This window comes from Notechis scutatus, chromosome 4, assembly GCF_049901735.1.
Source record: "Notechis scutatus isolate UNSWTSFEM ecotype Mainland chromosome 4, rNotScu1.2, whole genome shotgun sequence".
In the NCBI taxonomy this organism is placed as follows: domain Eukaryota; kingdom Metazoa; phylum Chordata; class Lepidosauria; order Squamata; family Elapidae; genus Notechis; species Notechis scutatus.
Genome location: NC_142012.1, coordinates 164,688,147 through 164,715,979, shown reverse-complemented (window position 1 = coordinate 164,715,979; position 27,833 = coordinate 164,688,147). Strand labels below are relative to the sequence as shown.

The 27,833-nt window shown below is 42.2% G+C and overlaps 1 protein-coding gene across 1 annotated transcript; it reads right to left on the bottom strand.

Annotated features, from left to right (window-relative positions):
- Window positions 1-27,833, bottom strand: LOC113430890 (cytochrome P450 2J6-like). The gene is made up of 9 exons (XM_087965522.1): window positions 27,373-27,833; window positions 23,857-24,019; window positions 20,436-20,585; window positions 16,441-16,601; window positions 12,962-13,138; window positions 11,887-12,028; window positions 6,833-7,020; window positions 3,519-3,660; window positions 1-293 (listed from the first exon to the last, which is right to left on the bottom strand). Exons 1-9 carry the CDS (start codon window positions 27,544-27,546, stop codon window positions 115-117), a joined length of 1,476 nt encoding a protein of 491 aa, XP_087821648.1. The 5' UTR covers window positions 27,547-27,833; the 3' UTR covers window positions 1-114.

The following is a 27,833-nucleotide window of genomic DNA, read 5'->3' as shown; positions in this document are numbered from 1 at the left end:
TCCTGGCTGGAAACTTGCTTTATTTTCAGACAAAAAGTTGGAGTAGACGAAAACCAGCTGCTTGGATTCCCTGTCCCAGTATCCACAGCTGCCATTCAGGACTGACATATGGGCCTACCGAGGAATTGCACAGAGGTTAAAGGGACGGGGCTTCAGAGTGCCTCCCCCAACCGGGTCAAGTTTTATATCTTTTGATCTGTCGGCCAAGTAGAAATTGAATGTTTTCATAAGGTTGCTAAAGAACAGGAAGAGCTCCGTTTTTGCCAAATTTTCTCCCACACATACTCGATGACCTAGGAATGGAGAGGAAAACAACAAATCAGTGCTGGTAGTGATTGATTAGAGAAGAAGTGGGGAACTATGGCACCCTTTATGACTTGTGGACTTCAACTCCCAGAATTCTTGAGCCAACATGGCTGCCTTAGGAATTCTGGGAGTTGAAGTCCACAAGTTGTAAAAGGGCCATCATGCCCCACCCCTCGGTTAGAGGAACACCTGTGATTTCTAACCAATTTTTCTATAGAAGTAAATTGAGTGACATCCCAGCTGTAGTTTCTCTTCATGCTGGCTGAGGAATTCTGGGAGTTGAAGTCAACAGGTCATAGCAATAGCAATAGCACTTAGACTTCTATACTGCTTCATAGTGCTTCACAACCCTCTCTAAGCGGTTGACAGAGTCAGCATATTGCCCCCAACAATTTTGGGTCCTCATTTTACCCACCTCAGAAGGGTGGAAGGCTGAGTCAACCTTGAGCCTGGTGAGAATTGAACTCCAAATTGCAGTCGGTCGACAGTCAGCAGAAGTAGCCTGCAGTACTGCATTCTAACCACTGCGCCATCGAAACTCATACAAGGGCCATTGTTCCCCACTCCTGGATTTTAGAGCTTGCAATGTGCCTGACCTGAATTCCCTTGGACACTGTTGTCCCCACCACTGTCCGGTAAGAGGAATATAGGTAGTCCTCAATTTATAACCATTCCTTTAGTGGTTATTCAAAGTTACAAAAGCACTAAAAAAAGTGACTTATGACTATTTTCCCACACTTATAACCATTGCAGGATCTCTATGGTCATGTGATTTATGTTCGGATGTTTTGACAACTGATTCATATTTATGACAGTTGCTGTGTCCTGGGGTCATGTGATCGATCCCCTTTTGCGCCCTTCTGACAAGCAAAGACAGTGGGGAAGCCAGGTTCACTTAACAACTGTGTTACTAACTTAACAACTGAAGTGATTCACTTAACTATAACAGGAAAGGTCGTAAAATGAGGCAAACTCACTTAACAACTGTCTCACCTAGCAACAGAAATTTGGGGCTCAATCAAGGACTACCTGTACAACTCCATCCAAAATAGGCTATGAGACAAGTCATCAAGAAATTCCTCTCCTGTCTCTGGATTTGTTACATCTAACATTCCTTCCATTTCTCTCCTAGCCTCTTCCCAATTTCTCATACATATAAATCCAGCCACTTACTCGTTGGTTGTATAGTATGATCAAGGCATTATAGCAAAACTGAAACTGCCAGCACATACCGTTACCTGCTCCCTCCCCCACTCTCTCTTTCTCTCTTCCTCTTCCTTTTTCTCTCTCTCTTCCTCTGTCTTTCTCTTTGTTCCTCTTTCTTTCTCTCTCTTTCTCTCTTCCTCTTTTCCTCTTTCTGTCTCTCTCTTCCTTCCTCTTTCTCTTTCTTCCCCCTCTCTTTCTCTTGCTTTTTGTCTCTCTCTTCCTCCCTCCCTCTCTCGCTCTCTCTTCCTCTCTGTCTCTTCCTTCCTCTCTCTCTCTTCCTCTTCCTCTCCCTTTTTCTCTTCCTCTCCCTTTTTCTCTCTCTTTCTCTTCTTTTTCTCTTTTCTCTTTCTCTCTCTTTCTCTCCCTCCCCCTCCCCACTCTCTCTCTCACACACAAGTTCTGTCTGTTCAGTCAGCTGCCTCATCTGTTTTTTGATTGATTTATCTATGTATCAGCATTTTCGTAACAGACATATGAGCTTATTTACATAATCAGATTATGTTTCCCAAAGTAGTATTCCTATCCATGGTTGGAGCTGATCCACAATGTGCATTATTATGGCAACTCCATGAAACAGGCTACTGTTGCAAACCACCTAAGACTAGGATGTGGCATGCGTAACAGTGAGCCCACAGGATGTTTTTTTTTTTTAAATCAAGATGATGACCCCAGCTGTACGACTGAAGAATATGCAAACTGGGTGGTGCTTGGATTGGCTGCCATCATTTTTTTTAATATCTACAGATATCCCTGTTGACAATCTACCACAAAATGTTTTTTTTTTGTGATTTAAAAACTCTTGGTACAGATTACTATTCACTGAGGAATGCTGACAGTGGTTCTATCTTTCCCCATAATCAGAAGTCATGCCCATCACTAAATACATATTTATAGCAGTGTTTGAGGGGTGAAACAGGAACAGTCAACAGCAATAGCACTTAGACCTACCGTATTTATCGGCGTATAACACGCACTTTTTTCCCCCTGAAAATAGGGGGCAAATGATGTATGCGTGTTATACGCCGATATAATGTTAAGAAGCCTTCGGTGAATGCTGCTGGGATCGGGGATCAAGGACACAAATGAAAGAAGGGGAGGGAGGAAGCAACCGAAGCCTGTCCTTCTCTCTGGGTCAGCTCTCTCAGTCTCTCTCTCGCTCCTCCACCAGCACAGGAAGAAACTGCTTCAAAGAAGCGGGGGGCTTTTCCTGTCGCCGCAGCTTCCCTGAAGCGCCCGTTTCTCCCCACCCCATCCCGTCCGCCCGCCCGCCCGCCCGCCCGCAGTGCTCCGTTCTGCCTGCCTGCCTGCCTTCGTTAATGGTTGAATCGGAACAGCTTCGGCTGAGTAAAAGAGGCGAATAGTTATTATTCTCAGCCGAAGCTGCTCCCAAACAACCAGAAACTAAGGCAGGCAGGCAGGCAGGCAGAATGGGACACTGTGGATTGAAGCGCGCGCGTGGGGTGGGAGTGAAATTTCCCTCTTAAAATGAAGATGCGTGTTATACGCCTGTGCGTGTTATACGCCGATAAATACGGTATATACCACTTTACAGTGCTTTACAGCCCTCTCTGAGAAGTATTGCCCCCAACAATTTGGGTTCTCATTTTACTCACCTCAGAAGGATAGAAGGCTAAATCAACCTTGAGTTGGTCAGGATCTAACTCCTGTCAGTGGGCAGAGTCAGCTTGCAATCCTGCATTCTAACCACTGTGCCACAACAGAAGGGGAGAAGGAAGGAAGGAAAACGGAAGGAAAGAAGGGCAACAGAATCACAGTGCTTTACGACTCTCTCTAAGCAGTTTACAGAGTCAGCCTATTGCCCCCAACAATCTGGGTCCTCATTTTACCAAGCTCAGAAGGATAAAAGACCGAGTGAACCTTGAGCCGGTCAGAATCGAACTGCTGGCAGTTGGCAGAATTAGCCTGCAATACTCCATTCTAACCACTGCGCCACCAGCGCATCTCATTAAAGAATCAATGAAAATTTTAACAAGCTGAACGAGCACCTATAGAAAATGGGATGAAAGCTTCTCGGCAGGTGAAATTCCCGTCCTCGTCAAGGAAATGGTTTGGGTTGAACGTGAGGGGCGTCTCCCATTCGTTGGAATCATACAAGGCCGAAGCCATGTTCGGGAAGACAGTGGTGCCCTGTCAGAAAGAGAAGGAGCACTTAAGTTTTGCCTTTCACCCTGAGGGAAGAAAAAAAGATGGTTATATCTGCTGGCAACGGAGGCCGAGATGAGAAATCCTCAGGAAATTTCATCATCCATACATAGCTTTAAGGAACGCTCTTTTAAAAAACACAAATAGGTTGAACAACAGTCATTGCTTTTTTTAAAAAAAGGGGGGGGGGGATCCCAATAAATCTAAATTTTGATGCTGACTTTGGCTGATCTGAAACAAATTAAGCAGGTTGGACCTGTTGGAAGAAATATCCTTCTGGGTTCAGTTCCAAGTGGGGAAAAAGACACTGGAAACATGGAGGCTGTTTGGAAAGATGGTTTAATGGTGGACAGGACCACATGGCTTGAAGCTCCAGAGTGAAAAGGAAGGATGATCACATGCTTCAAGGTGAAGGAAGAGATCAAGAAAGGGCTGAGGTGCTGAGAGTGCTTGGGTTTTATAACCTTCGTTGGGATTTGAATTGGAGCTTGTTTCTAATTGGTTGTCAGACTCCCATGTGGCCATGCAGGGGCAACTCTGTAGGCTGTCCTGAGTTCCAGGCTTGGTTGAGCCTTGCTGGATGATGATGCACTGAAAGGGCTTTTGAGCAATTGCTATAGCTTTACCTGGAGATCTTTGTTATGTAAAGTATTCTGGCCCAGGCCTAATGGCCCACCCATTAACAAAGGTGGGGGTGAGCTGCTGCTTCTGAGGTGAGTTTCTGCTTCTGAGTTTCTACTCTTTTTAGAGGAAATATTCTGCCTTTTTAATATTTCCCAGGATGTTTCATTTTTCTAGGAGTGGGGTAGGTTTTAACTTCCAACAGACCTGATGAGAACGTATCAGGAAATTTATCGGGGCTCAACGGCTATGGAGGGCCTCAGTCATCCAGCTTATGGTTGTCTCAAAAGTGCTTTTTCAAAAGGCAACTGGACTTTCTTTGTTTTTGCTTGAAGATATTTCATGTCTCATCGAAGAAACTTTTTCAGCTCTGACTTCCCCACCATCCAGCCAGAGCTGAAGAAGCTTCTTGGAGGAGAAGCGAAACGTTTTCAAGGAAAACGAAGGAAGTCCAGTTGCCTTTTGAAAAAGTACCTTTGGGACATCTGAGCTCGACTTTAGGCTGGGCAGGTGAAAAACAATTCCTCCTGAGAGAAAGCAAAGCGGAACCATTTCTGATTTGTTGATTTGTTATGATATATAAGTCTCTATGAAGTGACAGAAGCTGAGCTCCACTCCAAAGAGATCAAACATCCATTTTTGTGTGCGCAAAGCAAGAAATGACTTTTCAATGTTTGTGCTTCAGCATTAACAAAGAATAACCTTAGTTTCAGACAAAGATTGATGAGGGCTAATTATGCCAAGCTGGTCAAGGAATCAGAGTGAAGGATGGTCATTGGAAACAGATGCACTTCATAGTGTTGGAAGAAATATCCTTCTGGGTTCAGTTCCAAATGGGGAAAAAGACACTGGAAACATGGTTTAAGATGGTTAAGATGGTTTAATGGTGGATAGGATGATCGCATGATTCAAGATGTTGCGTGAAGGAAAAGAAGAAGGGGCAAGATGATGAGAGATCCTTAGTTTTATACCCTCTGTTGGGCCCCACCTTAATGTTTCCTATTCCTGTGTAAGAAACGTATTCCATTGGCTGTCAGATTCCCAAAGGTGGGGGTCTTAGATAACTTTGTAGGCTTTGTTTGGGCCACATGGCTTCACCTGAGTGCTGGCTGATGCAATCTTCCCAGGCCAGGTGGTGAGATGGGTAGAGGGCTTTGTTATGTAGAATACTCTGGCCCAGGCCTGAATGGTCCACCCAATTAACAAAGGTGGGGGTGAACTTCTGCTTCTGAGTTAGGGGAAATATTCTGCCTTGTAGTATATCCTAAAATATTTCATTTTCCTAGGAGAGGGTTTTAACTTCCAGCAATAGCTAACCGCAAGGATGACAATATATGGGTCACACTGTCACAACACAATCTCCCCCTTTGAATTTTGGGCAGGGAAAAGGCATGTCAGGAAACAGCACAAATCACAAAACAAATGAACAGTGATAATTATTCGTACTACGGTATTAGATGCTTGGGAATACTGTAGCTGTGGTCATGAACTTGTAGGCCAATAAATTATTGCTGCTTTCTTTACAAACACACACACACACACACACACACACACACACACACACTTGTCTTCTCTCGAAATGCTCCAGATTTTTGAACATATGGAAGTCCGACATTTCTGGAGAACAGCAGCTGTGGTTATGAATGTATACAAACACAGGTAGTAGTCCTCTGTTAACAACTGTTCGTTCAGCAACTACTTAAAGTTACAACAGCGCTGAAACAAGGACTTATGGCTGGTCCTCAAAGTTTCAACCATAACACTTTGCACGGTCAGTTCTGTCCTAGGCATCATTAACAGAGGGATAAAATCAAGATCATTTGAAGTGTTAGTACCCCTTTATAAAGCCCTGGTAAGACCACACTTGGAATATTGTGCACGGTTTTGGTCACCACAATATAAAAAAGATGTGGAGACTATGGAAAGAGTGCAGATAAGAGCAACAGAGATAATTAAGGGACTGGAGGTTAAAATGTACAAAGAACAGTTGCTCGAATTGGGTATGTCTAGTTTAATGAAAAGAAGGACTAGGGGTGACATGATAGCAGAGTTCCAATATCTCAGGGGCTGCCACAAAGAAGAGGGAGTCAAGCTATTCTCCAAAGCACCTGAAGGCAGGACAAGAAACAATGGATGGAAACTAATCAAGGAGAGAAGCAACCTGGAACTAAGGAGAAATTTCCTGATAGAACAATTAATCAGTAGAAGGACTAATTGTGATCATGTGTTTGGCAACTGGCTCACAATTACGACGGTCACATTGTCCTGCTGTTTGCCACCTTCATCGCCGGCTTCGACAAGCAAAGTCAGTAGGAAAGTTGACAGGTCACAAATGTCAATCATGTGATATTGCACTTAATGAGCATATTAGGAATTGCCAGAACCGCCACTGTAAGTTGATGCGGTCCCGCTTAATAACAGAGTCCTCGGTCCAATTACCATCGTTAACCGACGATTCCCTGTATTGCATGTGCTTCCTTCTAGCAATATGGGGAAGAAAAGAAAAGAAGGTTCTAGATCACAGGAAATCGGTTACCTTTCTAATGAGAAACTTCTGGATCTTTGTGTCTCTTAGGCAGTATCTGGGCATTCCAGTCGAAATGATGTTGCTAAAACGCTGGATTTCGTGCATCACAGCATTTGTGTACGGAAGTTTCTTGCGATCCTCATAACAGACTGACTGGCCCGGTATTAGGAGTGTATCTATTTCCTGTTGAACTTTGGCTGTGAAGAAACAAAGATTTTGCACATTAACTAGAGCTAAGATTGAATAAGCATCCAGGGCCAGCCCATGGTTTATTAATGGCAGAAGCTCAGCCTAGCAGGAGGGAATTATTTAGAACAGGGGTGACCAACCTTGACAACTTTACGTTTTGTGGACTTCAACTCCCAGAATTCCCCCGATAGCCTTGTTGGCTGAGGAATTCTGGGAGTTGAGGTCCACAAGTCTAAAGTTGCCAGGAGTGTCCAACTTTGACAACTTTAAGTTTAGTGGACTTCAACTGCCAGAATTCTCCCATCCACCATGCTGGATGAGGAATTCTGGGAGTTGAAGTCTGTTGAGGTAATTCCCCGTTAGGAGAATGAGCGCATACAGGGAGACGTATTTGAGAGAAGTGTTTGAATAAAACACACACAGAACACAGATACACTGTACAGTAAATGTAAGGTTTTACTTTCAATAAAGGTTTAAGCAAAGTTCAAAATAGGCAGTCCAAAGTCATTCACAGGTTAAATCAGTCAGTTTTCAATCCAGGGATAATCCAGTAGCAAAGTCCAGTGTCAAAAACAGTTCAGTAACAGACTTACATTAAATCCAGTAATATCAGTCAATTAGAAGAAATGGAGGAACGGCAAAACAGAGATACACTCACACTCTCTTCTGAGAATCAGACTAAAACAAACCAGGTTTCTGGCTCCATCTTATGGCCGTTTGAGAAACCACACCTAATTACAGTTTTGCATTTTCTTAAAGATACAGTTTTAAAATGTTTATCCTGGTTTATATATTTCTAACCCAAATACCTGTTAGGTGACTTATATTCCTAACAAAGTCCACAAGTCTAAATTACCAGAGATGTTCAACCTTGGCAACTTTAAGTTTAGCAATCTTCCCAGATGGCTTCTGACAAGCAAAGTCAATGGGGGGAAGCTGATGTGCTTAATCACTGTGTGATTCACGTAATGACCAATGATTCACTTAATGACCATGGCAAACAAAAAAAGGTCTTGAAATCAACTCACCTAAAAATCCACCAACCACAGAAGTGTTCAAGTCCCATTTGTGATCACATATCAAGGACTACCAGTCATTCAATAGGCTTAAACTGGCAATTGAATTAACTAATATTTTAATTCCACCTTTTTCACGTACAACCCAAAACAGTGAACATACCTAATACTCCTTCCTCCTCTTTGGAGGTTTTTAAGAACTGGAACTTTTTAAGAAGAGACTAGACAGTCACTTTTCTAAAATGGTATAGGTTCTCCTGCTTGAGCTGGGGGCTGGACTAGAAGACCTCCAAGGTCCCTTCCTATTATATTATATTCTATTCCATTCCATCCCCATCCCATCCTATTTCGTATTTTCCCCACAACCACAACCCTGGGATTTGGGCTGAGAGAATGACTGGCCCAGAGTCACCTAGTCAGTTTTGATACTAGAATTCAACATAACACAAACACAAGCAACAGGACATAATGACACCAGAGTCTTGGACTTTAAAAGAGCTGATTTCAATAAACTCAGAGAAAACTTGGGAAAGATTCCATGGATGAAAATCCTAAAGGGGAAAACAACTCAAGAATCTTGGGAAACTCTAAAAAGTATGATCATAGAAGCCCAGACCACACAATACCACTGAGAAAGAAAAACAAGAAATCCAAGAAGAAACCAGCATGGCTGCACAAAGATCTCTCTGGCAAATTGAAAGAAAAAAAGGACAAGTACAAAAAACGGAAAGAAGGACATACAACTAAGGCAAAATATCAGCAGATAGCCAGAATCTGCAAAGACGAAGTCAGGATAGCAAAGGCTCAGAACGAACAAAGACTTGCAACAGAAGTCAAAGATAATAAAAAAAAAGTTTCTTCCAACATATAAATAACAAGAAAAAAAATCAAGGAAACAGTCGGTCCACTAAAGAGAGAAGATGGCAGGGAAGTAACAGGCAACAGAGAGAAAGCAGAACTGCTCAACTCATTCTTTGCCTCTGTCTTCATGCAAAAAGAAACTATAGCTCAACCCACCAAAAACATAACTGTAAAAGACAGACCAGAAATAAAAGTTAAAATAAGCAAAAAAAAAATAAATAGTAAGAGAACACCTGTCTGATCTTGATGAAAACAAATCACCGGGGCCTGATGGATTACATCCCAGAGCTTTAAAGGAGCTGGCAGAGGTCATCTCAGAACCACTGCATCATATCTTTCAAAAATCCTGGAGCACCGGGGAACTACCAGAGGACTGGAAAAGAGCTGATGTGGTTCCCATCTTCAAAAAAGGGGGAAAAAACAGACCCAGGAAACTATAGACCAATCAGCCTAAGATCAATACCCAGGAAGATTCTGGAAAAGATAATAAAAAACAGATCTGCCAACATCTAGAAACAAGTAAAATAATAACTAGCAGTCAGCATGGGTTTGTTAAAAACAGATCATGCCAAACCAATCTCATTTCATTCTTCAACACAGTGACTAAATTAGTAGACTAGCAAAATACTGTGGACATAATATATTTAGATTTCAGCAAGGCATTCAATACAGTAGACCACAACCTACTTCTTAGTAAGCTAGAAAAAAGTGGAATAGATAGCACCACCACTAGATGGACTCGCAACTCGCTGGCAAACCGTACTCAACGAGTTGTCCTTAATGGGTCTAAGTCTACATGGAGGGAAGTAAGCAGTGGGGTGCCACAAGGTTCTGTCTTAGGCCCAGGACTCTTCAATATCTTCATTAATGACTTAGATGAGGGAATAGAAGGGGAACTTACCAAATTTGCAGATGATACTAAGCTGGCAGGAATAGCTAACACCCAAAAAGATAGGCTCAAGATCTAGATCAAGATCTCAAGATCTTGACAGACTAGAACACTGGGCCATATCTAATAAAATGAAATTCAATATAGAGAAAAGTAAAGTCCTACACTTAGGCAAGAAAAACTAAAAGTACACATATAGACTGGGTGAAACCAGGCTCAATAGCAGGAACTGTGAGAGGGATCTTGGAGTCTTAGTGGACAACCAGCTAAATATGATCCAGCAGTGTGCAGCAGCCGTCAAAAAAGCTAATGCAATCCTAAGTTGAATTAACAGAAGGATACAATCAAGATCAAGGGAAGTACTAATATCACTCTATAAAGCCTTAGTAAGATCACACCTAGAGTACTGCATCCAGTTTTGTTCATCACATTATAAAAAAGATGTTGAGACTCTAGAAAAAGTACAGAGAAGAGCAATCAGGATGATTAGGGGACTGGAGGCTAAAACATACAATGAAAGGTTGCAGGAACTGGGCTTAGCTAGTCTAATAAAGAGAAGGACCAGGGGAGACATGATAGAAGTCCTCCAATATTTGAGGGGCTGCCACAGGGAGGAGGAAGGGGGTCAAGCTATTTTCTAAAGCACCTGAAGGCCAGACAATAATGGATGGAAACTGAACAAGGGGAGATTTAACCTGGAAATGAGAAACTTTCTGACAGTGAGAACAACCAACCAATGGAACAGAAGTTGCCCTCGGAAGTTGTGGGAGCGCCATCACTTGAGACTTTCAAGAAGACTTTCACTTGGGCGGGGGGTTGGACTAGATGACGTACAAGGTCCCTTCCAACTCTGATTATCTGTTATCTGATGCCTAAGGCAGATTTAGGAGTGCCTGTCTCCTTGTTTCACACCTGGTGTCTTAACCATGAAAAAATAAAGGTTTCCGAGTGAGTCATGTCCAACTCTAGAGCACGGTGCTCATCTCCGTTTCTTGGCTGAGGAAGCCAGCATTGTCCGAAGACAATTACTATGGTCATGTAGCCAGCATGACTTTATGCCAAAGGCACACAAAACACAGTTACCTTCCCAATTGAAGTGGTACCTATTTATCTACTTGCATTTGCATGCAAGCTGGGCAGAAGCTGAGGCAAAGGACGGGAGCTCACTCGTCCCACAGAACTTGGGTCACGAACCTCTCCAGCTGACAAGCACAGCATCTTTAACCATTGACCCATTCATTAGTTTGGTCTTACCCACTAGACAAAACTAAATAAGAGTTAGTTTTCAGCCATGATATTCCAAAGTCCATTCCCTGCAACTAAGCTCTTCACAATCCTTGGCTTATCAGAAGAGATGAACAGATGTTAATCAAAACATACAGTGTCATTGATCTAGGATGCTAAAAGGGGGTTATCTTGGGCGTGCTTGGAACACCCTGAACACTTACTGGGTTTATTCAAGAGTAAACAGGTAGCCTTTCCCAATACCTCATATGCCCATTACCCTCTCTGGATTATATGTTCTTATCATGCCAGTGGTCTGAACAGACAAAGTCAAACCTTGCTTGGGCCATCTGATATTTTGAGTGGGAGATCACACCTTGTCATTTGGATAATGTTGAGTACAGGTAGTCCTCAACTTATGACCAGTGGCTGTCGGAAATTACGATGGTGCTGAAGAAAGCAACTCATGATCCCTGCCTGAAGTTACACTTCTGCATTGCTCCTGGGATTACCTGAACAAAACTTGGGTCCAAAGCAATCCACTTGCCCTTATGACTGACTCTGACCGACTCCGCCACTTCTGAGGCATCCTATGCTCCACAATAACCCAGACGGTTATTTAACAACCACAATGAGGAGAGGAGGGATTGGGGTCCTTAAATGAGGCAATCACATGGGTGCCTCGCTTAACAAATGTCATGACTTGAGACCATAAAGAGCTGCCTGCATTATGATTGTAAGTTGAGGACTACCTATAACTAAATAATTCTTCCAATAATAATTGCCGTTTACAGATGAAGATGCTACAAGCAGCTTCAGGCACTGAGCATAGATGGGTTATAAAGATCCCTTCTATCTCATCCATCCTATGATACTTCTCTCACCTTGAATGTCAGGATAAAGCACCATATATAACAATCCCCAGGAGAGAGTGATGCCTGCTGTCTCTGTTCCCCCCAGGAAGAGATCAAAGATGCTCTGAACCATGTTCTTTTCATCATAGGGTGACTTGGGTTGGTTTTTCGTCTGCAGAACAAAAATGGAGAAACGAACACCTGAGAAATCTTGAAGGTCATCTCTTCCTCCTTGCCTGTTGGAATATGTGTTAGAATCTATTTTGTATTGCAACAATTACAGAATCATTCAGCTAAGAGATGGCAGTGTTTAGTTTGCATCTATGGTTGTAATCTATGGTTCTATTTGTTCTGAGGAGAGTTTCCTGTTTCCTGTTACAGTTTAAAACAGTTGAGCAGTAAAGCATATGGTGACAGTACTCTTTGTTTGCTCTGAGTGTCTTATTTTTCCCCCATGTACGGGAGGCCCACTTCTTCTTTTTGCTTGCTGTGGGACAGGAGGTTGCGCGGTGTACCAGTACTGCCACCATCATGAGGCAGGGGTGGAGCTGGCCCACAAACCCTGCACCGGCTTACCTCAGGGCCCCCGCAGCCAGGCCACCTATGCCCCGACATGTGGGGTAGTTCCACCCCCCGCCTTACCTGGTGGCGGTCATACCGCAAGCAACCAGACAGAATGGGCGTGCAGCCAGCTGTGCAGGCTCTTAAGTGGGGCTTATTTTGGGGGTAGGGCTTGTATTAGGCACACACAGAAAACATGCTAGGGCTTATTTTCGGGATAGGTCTTATTTTCAGGGAAACAGGGTATATACAGTATAAACAGACTTTCTAACATTGCCAATTTCAACAGTTGCAACCTTCTCTCTTTGGGGAAGGCAGGGACAAAAAAGGTAGGCATTTGCTCCTATCAGTCTCAGAGCCCTGGCATCCGCTCCGATGCTGCATTGTCACAATCCCCAGAGAAGACGGTATTCAAGGCTACTATACAGCTGGCTGGCTGGAGAATTCTGGAAGTAGAAGTCCACCCATTTTGAAGTTGCCAAGGTTGGGAAGACTTTATGTTATAAGCTGCCTAAAACACTCATACAAAAAAGTTTCCACTTACTTTCTCTATTTCAGCCAGGTAAAAATGAATGAAGTCTTGATCTTTTTCTTGATGGTCTGCTTCTTGGTGCTTCTTGATCTCCTCTCTTATAAATGACTGAACAAAGTCACGTGAGGAAAATGCCTTCTGATGAGGTCCTGGAATATGCTGCATAATCCAGGGGGAAATATTGTACAGCTGGTGGAAGAGAAGTAACATCACTTGAGTTAGGAAGCCATATTGATAAAATAAAAAAATAAGGATTAAACAGAGGCAAAAGGAACTGAGAGCCGTGGTGGCGTGGTGGTTAGAATGCAGTACTGCAGGCTACTTCTGCTGCCTGCTGGCTGCCTGCAATTTGGCAGTTGAAATCTCACCAGGCTCAAGGTTGACTCAGCCTTCAGTCCTTCCAAGATCGGTAAAATGAGGACCCAGATTGTTGGGGGCAAGAGGCTGACTCTGTAAACCACTTAGAGAGGGCTGTAAAGCACCGTGAAGCGGTATATAAGCCTAAGTGCTATTGCTATTGTTATTTGAGAGCAAAATCATGGAGAATGATCTTTGAGAATATTCTTGGCAGAAATTATCAAGACTTTGATGTGACTCAAAACATTCTATCTTACTTCCTTTAACTCCAGAAGGTATTAAATTCTAGTTGTTTTGAACATCTTTGGAAAAAGAGGCAGAAGAAAAAAACCTGAGTGTCAGTGAATGATTATTTCCTTATGTTTCTAATTTTTCTTTCTTTATTTTTTCTTATTTTTATTGCTCTTATCTTTTGGTTTTATTGTTGTATTTGCAAATATCTCGGCATTGTATTCTCCTTTTCAGGGTTTCTGAGAATGTCCAGGCAATTTTTCCTTTTATTTTAGTAGAACACAATACTGAGGCAGTATTCCAGGTCCCTCAATCAGAATAGAGCTGGAAGGGACCTTAGAGGTCTTCTAGTCCAACCCCACTACTTGTTCTGACCCAGGCTTTGTCAAACTTAATGAAACACAAACTTATTTTAAAAGCAAAACCTATTTTAATGCAACACTGGGAATTATTTTCATTCCCAGCCAGAATTAATTATAAACAGTTCCCCCAGATAAGAGCACATCTTTCAGTGCTGCCAAAAAACAGAAGTCCAATTAATTATAACATAAACCAACCGAAGTACCAGAAAAAACCGACCAGAGTACACAGAGCTTCAAGAAGGACTCGGAAACTATTGAACTACTTTGCTTCCTGCAAAGCGTTCATCATTGAGGTCTGACTTTTATCCCTTATGGGAAGGGCAGTCACCTCCCAGCTTTACTCCTGAGTTGCCCCTTGCCTTCTAGCAGCTCTGTGCACATGCACACTGGGAACAGGCTCCCCTGGGTCCCCTGCTCACTGCTGCCAGACTCCGAAGGCTCCAAAGGCAGCACCCCACTCCCAGATGGTCCTGGCTCCATCCCTGTTTCGAATGCAGGACCCTCGTCCAACTCCTCCCCAGACTCCCTGCCTGGTCCCCCTTCTTCTTCACTGTCCAACTCCGCTGCCATCTGCACCGGCTGCCAGCGAACCACAACACTATTCAAGTAGGAGACCCTATACCATTTCAGGCATGTGGCTGTCCAGTCTCTTCTTAAAAAGTGATGGAGCATCCACAACCTCTGGAGGCAAGCTGTTCCACTGGTTAATTGTTCTAACTGTCAAGAAATTTCTCTTTAATTCCAGGTTGCTTTTCTCCTTGGTTAGTTTCCATCCATCCAAATAAAACTACATGCAAAAATCATGAAGTCTAGAGTCTCAAAATTGATGTAACTGTCCCTTAGATTAAAGTCCGAGATTATCATTCCCCCCGTTGCCTTTTGGGGACAAGGACAGCTACATATTTAAGATGAATAATCCCTGCTAATGATACTGTCTGATGTTCTCCTCTAAGGGGAAATGATAATCTCGGACTTTAATCTAAGGGACAGTTACATCAATTTTGAGACTCTAGACTTAATGATTTTTGCGTGTAGTTTTATTTGGACAGATGGCTGTTCTTGTTTGGATTATATGTGCAAAACCTCAGAGATATTTTTTCAAAATACTGTAAGCAGGAGTTTTGTACATCAGCACATTAGCTAAAAGGAACCCAAAAGAGACATAAATGCAGGTAGTGTCCAACTTACATCCAGTCACTTAGAAAGTCCCAATGTTTTGACAGACCTACCTGGGAGGAATACATTATAACCCAGATTCAGGTTCTGATGATTACCCCTTAGCCCACTCCACCCCACAGACACGTGACCACAGGTACAGCGCTAAGCAAGTAGCCCACCTCAGCATCCCACATGGCATAGTTTAAAATGGTTTTGCTAAAAAACAGATTTTACTTTTAGGTTTTGGCAAAATCACGGCCATAGCGAACCCTTGCTTTGCTTAATATTGGTGGCATTTGCTTTAATGACGGTCAAATTACTTATTGATTGCCACAAAAAAAAATGTGAAATCATGTGATCAACTTCCCAAAGGTGCTTTTTCAGAAGGCAACTGGACTTCCTTGTTTTTTTCTTTGAAGAGTTCCACTTCTCATCCGAGAAGCTTCTTCAGCTCTGACTGGATAGTGGGGGGGATGGAAGGATTAATATTCCTTGCAGACAGCTGGTCATTTGCATCCTTTTTGAGGGTTATTGAAGCACTTGGAGGTTTATCTGTGTCTTCAGGATGAGAAGCAAAATGTGTTCAAAGAAAAAACAAGAAAGCCCAGTTGCCTCCCGAACAAGCACCTCTGAGACAACCATGACCTGGATGACTGAGAATCACTACAAACTTTTAGCTATACAATTTGGGATGGACGTCCTTCGAATGGTGTGGAATGGATTTCCAGAGGAAAAAATGGTAGCCTACAGGAGCCTTTAGCACTACTCAGGTGACCCTGAGGACACAGATAAACCTCCAAGTGGCCTCAAAAAGGATGCAAATGACCAGCTGTCTGCAAGGAATGTAAATCCTTCTATTCCCTCAGAGCTGAAGAAGCTTCTTGGATGAGAAGTTAATCTCTTCAAAGAAACAAACAAGAAAGTCCAGTTGCCTCCTGAAAAAGCACTTTCGGGACACCCATGACCTAGATGACTGAGAATCTCTACAGGTGATTGGTCCCATGATTTTACAATTTTACAACCAACACAAGTGACAACCACGATGGGCCGGCTCCATTATGGTCATAACTATCTGTACAAGAAACCCAACCAATCTCACTCAGCAAGGATGGGATAAAAAAGATGGCTGTCACCACAATTGAATCAATAGATCTGTCCCTTTCACATCTGTGTGACCCACAAAAAAGGGGGCTGGCTTTTTCATTGCACCACCATGGCTGCCATTTTGATTTTTTGGGGACTCCTCTCCCTGCGGATAGGCCTGCTTCCCGGCTAGCCTTTAGTACCCAAGGCAGGTTTTTTTTTGACCCCAACCTCTGAGCCTGTTCAATGACCGTAATATTTTGATTCTCCTGAGAAAAAGGAAAGAAGGGATCAGCTCACGTTACTCGCGACATTGTCAGAGGCATTGAAAATCTTCTCAATGGCTTCCAGCAGGTGATGAAAAGTCTTGTCTTCTGTGGAGAAACGATGGCCAAAGACGAGCGCACAAATCACGTTGGAAACGGCGAGGTTCAGGGCGAAAGAAGGATTCATGGGTTTTCCTGCAAAGAGAAAGAGGGACTCGGTGACTGGCATGCCTCTTGCAAAGATTGCATAGGGCCTGTGGAGAAAGACTAAGAATGACACAATAGCATCTTCTAGTCTTTGATGGGTTGCCACAAAGGAGAGGCGGTCAACCCTGAAGGCAGGACAAGAAGCAATGGATGGAAACTAATCAAGGAGAGTCTGTGGAGGTTCTCAGTCATCCAGATCATGGTTGTCCCAAAGGTGCTTTTTCAGGAGGCAACTGGACTTTCTTGTTTTTTCTTTTGAAGATGGAAAAAATTGCAGACGACAGGAACCAGGAGGTGCACAGATAAACCTCCAAGTGCTTCAACAACCCTCTAAAAGGATGCAAATGACCAGCCGTCTGCAAGGAGTATAAAAAGGGGTGGGATTCAAAAATCCCAGCAACCGGTTCGCTGCCCGGTTGCTGGGTGGGCATGGCCATGGTGGGTGGGGCCTACCAGAACTTCCTATTTCCGGCTTCTGGTGGGCCTCCAGGACTCGGGGGAGTTCTCGGGGGAGAACTCGGGCCATTTTTGCCCTCCCAAGGGTCCAGAGGCCTCCCCTGAGCCTCTGGGAGGGCAAAAACAGCCTCCCCTGGCCTCTGGAGGCCCACCGGAAGGGAGGAAACAGGCCCATTTTGTAATTTCCAGTTTTTCCGGGAGGGCTGTTTTTCGCTCTCCCAACGGTCTAGAGGCTTCCCCCGGGCCTCTGGGAGGGCGAAAATGGCATTCCCCAGGCTCTGGAGGCCCTCTGGAACCCGGAAACAGGTCCGTTTCCGGACTTTCAGAAGGCGTGTTTTTCCATCTCCCAGAGCCTCCGCGTTGACCCTGCGCTTACCTCCATCAAAAATGGGCCACGTGGAGACTCCTGGGAGGGGAAGGGGCAGGAGGGACGGCCAGAGGTGGGATTCAAATTTTGTAACAATTGGTTCTGTGGGCATGGCTTGGTGGTCATGTGACTGGTTGGGCATGGCTTGTATGTAAATATTATAAATATTTATGTAAATATTGATTATTATTTTTATTAAAAAATAGCAACTTTTACCCCAAAGCAGGCAAAGCAGGCGGGCAGATTGAGTTGCTCACAGAATCACAGATCCACTCAGAGATCTATCCTTCTGCCATCAGCTACCTGAGTCTGCACTGAAAAGTAGAAGCTTCAGTCCTAAGGAAGGTTCGGCTCTGCTTTTAGATTAACTAGAAAGCAAGAAATCCAAGGATTTCCTGCCTTCTAGCTAATCTAAATCTCCCAGAAGAGCAGAACAGCTGATGGTCGGGGGGAAAGAAAGGAAAAATAGCAACTTACCAAACCAGGCAAGTTGGATGGCTCGCATGCCAGGTAAGGAGTGAGTGGGTAGGGAGGGGCAGGGCCAGCCAGTGGAGCAATTTGCCGGTTCTCCAAACTACACATGTGTGCAGCGTTTGCAAGAAATCAGCTGTGCCAACTGGACAGCTGATAAGCGCTGTGTGCGAGTGCGCGGCATTTGAAAATCCTCTTGTTTCCTGCTTTTTCAACCTCAGCTGCGCTGCGCAAAGCAGCTGAGGAGGGAAAAGCAGGGAATAAAGGACAGCCTAGAGTCCGGGCAGGCGGGTGGGCCAAACACTGAACCAATTTGGTGTCAGCTGCTCTTTACAGCTACCGGTTCTATAGAACTGGTCCGAATCGGTAGCATCCCACCCCTGGACTGGGCCAGCTGATGGGTTGAAATACCAGTTTGGCGAACCAACTGTAACTTTAACATCCAGTTCGCCTGAACCGGTCCAAACTGGTAAAATCCCATCCCGAGTAGAAATCATTCCATTCCCCACCATCCAGTCAGAGCTGAAGAAGCTTCTTGGATGAGAAGTGAAATGTCTTCAAAAGAAAAAAAACAAGAAAAACCAGTTGCCTCCTGAAGAAGCACCTTTGGGATAATCAAGGAGACAAGCAACCTAGAACTAAGGATAAATTAATCACATGACCATGGGGATGCTGCAATGGTCATACAGGTGAAGAACGGTCAAAAGTCCCTTTTTTCAGTGCTGTTGTAATTTTGAATGATCACTAAACAAAGGGTTTTAAGTCAAGAACTACCTGTACATTCATCTATATCTATTTGTCTGTCTGTCTGTCTGTCTGTCTATCGTCTATATCTATCTATCATCTATCTATGTATCTTTATCTTTTACCTATCTATCATCTATCTATATCTATCTATCATCCATCCATCCATCCACTTATCTCTATATGTATCATCTATCCTGTCTATCTATATCATCTATCTCTATCATCTATCTATCTTTTATTTATGATATAGAATGATAGATAGATAAATAGATAGAAAGAAAGAATTCTTTATTGGCCAAGTGTGATTGGACACACAAATAATTTGTCTTGGTGCAAATGCTCTCAGTATACATAAAAGAAAAGATACATTCGTCAAAAGTCAAGAATCATCAGGTACAACATTTAATAATAATCACAGGGTACAATAAGCAATCAAACCATCTAGGAAAGAGACTATAAATCATAAGATACAAGCGACAAAGTTACAGTCAAACAGTCACAAGTGAGAGGGGATGGGTGATAAGGTGTGATGAGAAGATTAATAGTGATAGTAGTGCAGACTTTGTAATAGTTGAACAGTGTTGAGCGAATTATTTGTTTAACAGAGATCTATCTATCTCTTTATGATCTATCTAATCTATCTATCTTCCTCTATCTCTTATATATCTATCCTCTATATCTCTATCTGTCATCCATCCATATATCTTTCTCTATATATATCATCTATCATCTATCATCTCTCTCTCTCATCTATCATCTATCTATTTAGATGTATCTATCTATCTATCTATCTATCTATCTATCTATCTATCTATCTATCTATCTATCTATCTATCTATCTACCCTGTTTCTCCAACAATACGGCCTCCCCAATAGGAAGTCCCAGCATGTTTTATAGGCATGAAATGAAATTAAGCCCTCCCCCAAATTAAGGCCTATATTAAAACATGCGAAATGGGGGGAATGGTGGGGGTTGCGTTAGGAAGTACTTTTGTTGCACACGAATATGGTGCTGCCTGCGTTGACCCGATACGAGTGCCCCACCAACGCCGAGGTCAACATCCAAGTTTTCGCTGCCCGCCCGCCTGAAGATGCAAGGGGGAATTAAGTCACCCGAAAAGACGACCTAGCCATTTTTCAGGGCTCAAAAAAATAAGACCTGGCCTTATTATATGAGAAACACGGTATCTATCTATCTATCTATCATCTATCTATACTATCAATCTCTATTATCCATCTATCTGCCTGCCTGCCTGCCTGCCTGCCTGCCTGCCTCATCTATCTATCTATCTATCTATCTATCTATCTATATCTATCATCTATCTATCCTATCAATCTCTATCATCTATTTATCTATCTATCTCTCTATCTATCTATCTATACTATCAATCTCTATCATCTCTCTCTCTCTCTCTCTCTCTCTCTCATCTGTCTATCCTATCAATCTCTATCATCTGTCTGTCTATCTATCTATCTATCTATCTATCTATCTATCTATCTATCTATCTATCTATCTATCTATCTATCTATCTATCTATCATCTATCTCAATTTATTTATAAACTTTATTGGCTCATCTTACATTTCCTTGCACAAAACAAGAAAAAAGGATCAAAACTTTATTTTTATCTTTTTTGACACTTTGCCTTCCCTTGCAGACATCGGAGAAATGACTGCAGCCTGTCCTCTATGTCTTAGTTTTTACATTTTGGAAAATTAAAACAAATAAGAAAATACAGGTTTCCAGTCAAAAGATAAAGGCACTCGCCTCCATAGCAATACCTTCAGTTTTCCTGAACACTTCCACCAAACTCTGGGCTTCCTCTTCGATCTGATACTCCAGAGCGCTCTTTCCCATGCCCAGGGTCTTCAGAGTCGCCATTGAAAATCGTCTTTGATGCTTCCAGTTCTGGCCCGAGGAAAGCAGAATCCCTGATGACACAGAACCACCGAATGACAGATTATTGGCCTTATTCAAATCTTTGGAACTGACAGAAGGGCAAAATACAGTACCTTTCTCAGAATATTGTGATTGAAATAGCAATAGCGCTTAGATTTATATACCGCTTCATAGTGCTTTACTCTGAGCAGTTTTACAGAGTCAGCCTCTTGCCCCCAACAATCTGGGTTCTCATTTTACCGACTTCAGAAGGATGTATGGCTGAGTTAACCTGGAGCTGGTCAGGACGAACTGCTGACAGTCAGCAGAATTAACCTGCCATATTGCATTCTAAAGACTGTGCTACTGTGGCTGATCACATCTGTAATGTAAAGCTGCCTCTGAAACTGGAAGTCCAATTCTGCCAAGTGGGCAGCATGGGCTTTGGAGTTACTAGGAAACAGTATCATAAAACAGGAAGGCTAAATAAACTAGGAACAACTAAAAGGGTACAAGAGAATTAAGGGAAACAAAGCAGAGAACAAAAATAAGGAAAATAAGACAAGCAAAAACACATTAGAAACAAACAAGTAAATGACAAAGAAAAATGCTTGGGGGGGGGCGGGCAGAAAAAAAGAAATAAAGTTATATAGGAATCTCCAAAAACCATGTGATGAATCAATTCAAATTTCAAAATTGCATTAGCATTCTACCATTCTCAAGAGTTGATTTTTGATTAATACACATTGTTAGCATTTAAAATATCTGAACATGTCTCTCTTCTGGTTATCTTGCGTATTATCCAAACTTATTTCTGTAATTTTCTTTTTTAAAGTATAATAGCAATACATTGTCAGCATAATCTCAGGGAAGGATCCTCTAATATACGGTAGTTAATCTTTGATTTACAACCACAACTTTGAGCAAAATTTCCATTGTTAAGCAGGGGGCTTGTTAAGTGAGTCGCATCCAATTTTACAATCTTGTTAATCTTTTTTTTACTAGCTGAGCCCTGTTGGGGCAGTGGTTAGAATGCAGTATTGCAGGCTGACTCTGCCCACTGACAGGAGTTCGATCCTAATCAGCTCAAGATTGACTCAGCCTTCCATCCTCCCAAGGTGGGTAAAACGAGGACCCAGATTGTTGGGGTCAATAGGCTGACTCTGTAAACCAGGGGTCCCCAACCACCGGGCCCCGGACCGGTATCGGTCCATGGAACATTTTCTACCGGGCCGCCGGTTTGCTAGGCGCCGCCATCTTGTTTTGATGAGAAAGTGCCTCCGGTGAGCTTTTCCGGTTGGAAAGCAGCGTTTGGGTCCTGAAGGAATCCTCGCGCCTTAGTTTCATCGAAGGTGGGGGCGGCTTCGAACAAAACTAAGGCGCGAGGATTCTTTCAGCACCCAAGGCAAGGCAAGCCGAGCGACCGTCCTGAAGCCGTCCCAAAGCCCATCGACAAAGGTACAAAGGAGGAGTTGAAGGTGGCGGGGAGAAGCGGGGGACGGCTGGCTGGCCGGTCGCTCAGCTTGCCTTGCCATGCGTGCTGATGCCAGTACCGGGCCACGGATCATTTTGTGATGCCGGTACCAGGCCATGGCACAAAAAAGGTTGGGGGCCACTGCTGTAAACCACTTAGAGAGGGCTGGAAAGCACTGTGGAGCAGTACATAGGGTAGGTGCTATTGTTTGTGCTATTGCTCTTAGTTACAGTTCTCAAATGAATCACTGCAGTTGTTAAGTGAGTCACGATTTCCCCCATTGACTTTATTTGTGAAGCTGGCTGGGAAGATTGCAAATGATGATCACATGATTCTGGGACACTGCCACCATTAAAAATGCGTCTTGGTTGCCAAGCCTCTAAATTTTGATGACCGACTATGGGAATGCTGCAATCTAAGGGTGGGAACCAGTGGCAAATCATTTCTTTCAGTGCTGATGTAACTTCAAGCAATTGCTAAATGAATAGTTTTAAGTTGAGGACTAGCTGTACACACAATTCTTTGAAGACATGGGAGCCAAACAAATGAACATGTCGAACATTTTGCCATGCAGACATTTTAAGAAAGTGATTTTTCCTCTGTAAAATTTTGTACACTCTTATTAGCTATGCTTCTTCATCACTTGGACCATAAACAGAATTTGTACCAGAACAGATGCTATTTTCTTCATTCAGCAATGCCAAAATCTAATGATTTGTATTTTTAGGAATGATACCTTGTCAAAAACTGAAATATTATCTGAAGTTTGTTGCTTGAGCCGGAAGAATTATTGTTGGTTATGTCTTCGATAAATTTCTCACCAAAGCAACTTGTTAAAATCTTAGTGTCAGAATCAGATAATATTTTGTACAATTCACAGAGTCCTTTTCACATTTCAAAAGGATTATTATACCAAGTTCATAATATAAAGCTGGCAGGTTCTCCTTTTAACAAGATTTCTTCAATAATAATGCATCTATTCTTGCCTTAATAGACTTGTAGTGCTCTGAAGTTATGCCATCTGGCCCTGGAATCTTTCCAGATTCCATCTTTACAATACGATCATTGATTTCCTTAACGTTAAATTTGCAGCTACATCTTCTTCCCTGGAAGTTCAAACTCCCGGAAGGTTTATTTAATTTTTAAAAAATACATATGCTGGGTATGTCAATATTTAAGGATGTAAATTCTTATTAAACTAAAGAAAGGAACAGTAACGTCATTCTAATCTTTGTGAATTATCCCCATAAAACAATTATTCTAATTCAACATCATTTTTTTTTTAAAAAAGAGGCCAATAATTTTCCCAGTTGGAAAAAAATGGGCAATTTTCTTCTAGATAAAATTGAGAGTTTATTGAAGTTAGAGAGAATGTACTTTATGTATTGCAACTATATAGGTAATCTTCAATTTACAACAATTCATTTAACAACTGTTTGAGATTATGACAATGCTGCAAAAAGGAGGACTTAGAACCACTCCTCAGACTTACGACCATCAAAGCATCCTCATGCTAACATGATCAAAATTCAGGGGCTTGGCAACTGGCATGTATTTATGATGGTTTGCAGCATCCTGGGGTCACGTGATGAACATCTGTGACTTTCCCAGCCAGCTTCTGACAAGCAAATCTGATGGGGGAAGCTGGATTCACTTAATGACTGTGGCAAAAAGAGGTAGCAAAATCAGGCGTAACTCACTAGACGACTTCCTTGCTTAGCAACAGAAGTTCTGGTCCTAAATGTGGTTGTAAGTAGAGGACTAGCTAAATCATGACAAAGATGACACCCAAAAAATGGACATTGTCTCGCTTCCTGTGCCCACATCTGAAGAAAGTTGATCGTTCTTACCTTTGTTGTTTCCCATTGCTTTGAAAAAGGAGAGCAGAGGCCGGCCAGAAACATCTTCAGGGTGAGTGGTGAGACCCTCCTTCACAGCTTGGAAGCCATGTAAAAAAATCACAGGGTAGCGCCCGAACCACAACGTGAAGATATTCCCGTAGCTCTTGGACATCTGTTAGAAAAACGATCCCACGTGGTCTTTAGATTCTTGGACCAGACTAGTGACTATTGCCTTATTTTCATAAGAATAAAAGCTTAAATTAATTAGATTCATTACAGAGAGGAGGAGGAGGAGGAGGAGGAGGACTGTAGAGTGCTTGGTACTCTCTGAGGTTGGTTGTTATCTTGCAGATATTTCCAGTACTAATTAAGTAACATCATCAGTGTTAATAAGGAATGAAGTTTGTACAGAGGAGGATTGTGGGGTCTGAGGTTAGTTGCTTTCTTGCAGATATTTCAGTATCCAACAAGGTAATATCATCAGTGCTGGAAGAGAGTTTTGCAGACAGGAGGAGGAGGGGAGGAGGCAACCGATAAGATGGACTCTTTTTTTATTCCTGTTCCCAGAAAAAATAAAAATTGTCCACTGTCCAGTGTTATCCCAGAGATTTTAGATGAGATGGGTGGTGCAGACATTTGATAAATAGTTCTGTGCTATGCCATGCTATGTTATTTTATTCTATTCATTTTTGATACCAGGGCTCTAGGCCTATGGGGGCTCTGGAACCACAGACAGACTGTTTAAGCACTGTTGCTATTGGCAGTCAATAGAGCACACTGGTTGGCAACATAAAAAGCAAAATTGGGACTTTGTTAAAGAGGCATTAGGTTCACCTGAAAGCTTTATTTATGTCACTGCCCAGTGATGTCTGTTTTCAGCAATAGAATCTTTGCTGATTCTTCCAAACAGTTCTTGCTTGTCTTCATTTTATATGTATAATTTTGATTTGAAAAATTTAAACCACAAGCTAAAAGCCAATAAAGACCAATGGCTGTTTTGATTCTTTGACTAGTCCTACAAATAGCCCTTGATTTACCACTGTCTGTTTAGCGAAGTTAAACAGTCTGTTTGAAGAACTTTCAATTGGTCCTCACAGTTGTGACCATTGCAGCTTCCCCATGATCATGTGATCAAAATTCAGACACTAGGCACATATTTGCAGATCCCACATCCCAGATTTGGGACCACCGTTTGAGACCTTCCCAGCAAGCTTCAGACAAGTCAAGCCAATGGGGGAAGCTGGATCTGTTTAACAATCTTAGGATTCACTTAAGAACTTCAATGATTTGCTTAACAACCATGGCAACACATAAATAAATAATCTATATATCTAAAAGCGAAATACCACTCATGCATCATCACAAAACCTCCAAAACCGCAAAGCCTAAAATTTGAAATTTGGCACCTATCTTCCTCTTGGCTTCTAGGTGCTCATTAAGAAAGGATTTTTCAAAATGACCATCAGAGCATTAGTATTTCCTATATGATGATGATGATGATGATGATGATGATGCTCTGATGCTAAGGAATTCTACTCCCCCCTCCCCACCTGAAAAGAAATCTGTTCCAACTGCAGTTGAGCTAAGCCACGCCCAGGCTCCTTGCTGTCTGTCTCCCTTCTTGCTCACACAGCAAATACTGTTTCAGGCCCTCAACTCTCTCACACACTGACAGGACACTAGCCAGATGAATACCGATGCTGGTAGGCAGAGGCAGAATTTTTTCCCCTTATTTTCCTCCCCCCAAATTTGTCCGATCACATAGTTTTATAGAGTATCCTGCACACACACACACATTGCAAAATCAAATGTGTTTCACTGAACCACCTTCCTCTTAGCAACACAGGTGCCAATTGCGGTCATAAATTGAGGGCTACCTGTATCCCCTAATTCACTTCAAATCTGTTTGGGAATGCAAAATATGATGTGGATATTTAATACATGCTTTCCCGCAATACCTGAAGCATCTATCAGGAAAAAAAAATAAGGTTATTTGCAGCAGTTTCTAAGTTTGGCAAATCTTTGTTATGTCCCACTAATTTCTGCCTGATTACCAAGAGGTTTACAAATTAAGGTCTTTAGATTTTTTTTTCCTGGTTTCTTTCTCTTGCCTAAGTTAGACGTCCCAATCTGGAATTTCCATAAAACTTCCAATTATTTTGTTGATCTCTCCACCTTACCCCTAGACTTATTACAGTATTTCTGAGAATTTTCACATTGTTTCTCACGAATGAACGTTTTTATGGAGTGGGGGTACCTTTTCTTTTACCAGTTTCCACACTATAGTACATATTGTATGTGTTTCAGTGTAAAAAAATGCCTTGACCAGAGATACTGTATTGGCGTTGGAAGAGAATCAACAGAAGAGGCTAAAAATTTACCTCAAGGTTTTTTTTCCTGTTATTATTGTGCTATTAAATGAGATCAACATTTGTCCAATTAGAAGACATGGTGAGCACGAACAAATAGTAGCTCCTACGAAAAAGAGAAATAGATTTGACCGCCACTCTCTTTGGCTACACAAAAGCCACAATGTCACTTAGCAATAAATGACAGGTGGTTCACGACTTACAATCACAATTAAGCCCAACATTTCTGTTGTTAAGTGAGACTTTTTTTGAAAAAGTTTTTTTATTTTTATAACAAAAACAAACAAATAAAACCATCTTTCTGTTCAACAGTGTGTCATATATCTTGTGCACATAATAACATTATCACACATTTCTTATTTGTTTATATTTATAACCATTCTAGTCAATATTTTATATCACATTGGTCAATTGTTATATTATCATTAACATTGTAATTGTTATCTTTCAAAAATATATTTCATCCTTACCTAAATTATATTCAATCTCTTACTCAATCTAACTCAATCAAGTATGATATATTGTTACTGTTATTACATATTTCTATTTCTTACTCTGCTGTCTAACCATTCATAGAATAAATTCCAAATCTTATAATAATCTTTCTTCCTGCTCTCTAATTGCCATTGTCAATCTACTTATTTCTATACATTCCATTATTTTCTTAATTGTTTCCTCCTGTCGGAATTTTCTCATTTTTCCAGTTTTGTGCAAATACAATTCTAGCTGCTGTTAATTACATTGGTAATCAAATACGTTATCTCTTTATTATAACCTTCAGGCAAAATTCCCAATAAAAATATCTCTGGTTTTAAATCTATATGTTGTTTAACATTTTTTCCAACCACATGTGTATTCTAGTCCAATATTTTTAGCATCAATGCATGTCCACCACATATGATAGTATGATCCAGGTGTATCTACTTCTGAAGGGCCATCTTCCATACCTTCATTTCTTTGCTTCTAAATATGTATCGGTGCATCTCTCCCCTAACAATAACAGGTTAACAGAGTTGGAGGGGGACCTTGTAGGTCATCTAGTCCAACCCCTCCCACCCAAGCAAGAGACCCTACACCATTTCTGACAAATGGCAGTCCAAGACTTCATTTTTTGATCCAAGTCAATCAGCTGGCGAAAGGGATAGAAAATTCTTACCTCCGTCAAGAGTTCCCGGCTAAATTGAAAAAATTTGGGGTGCCATAAGCATCCGACGAAAGGCAGAGGGGTCGGTCCAGGTGGGTAGTGTCTTCTCCGAACCTGGAGCCTCACCAGTTGGACAACTAGGAGGCAGAGGAGGAGGAGGAGGAAAATCGAGCTTAGCGCCAGCATTCTGTGCAGCTTCTCCAAGGAGTCTGTCTGCTCTGTGGTAAGACTTTGTCTGCAGAATCCTTTTGTCCTTCTAATTTTGTTCCCACGGGCAGGATCTTACCCAGAGGATTTAAATTTGCCCTGCCTCTTTGGGCAAATCTGCTTCCCATTCCGCATCTATGCCCTTGGGGCATTTTCCTGTCAGGATCCAGTTCAGAAAATTACGTTATAAGGTTAAGTGGAAGAAACGGCGGGTCTAGACAGGATTCAATTAGATTAACAGAGTTGGAAGGGACCTTGTAGTTCAT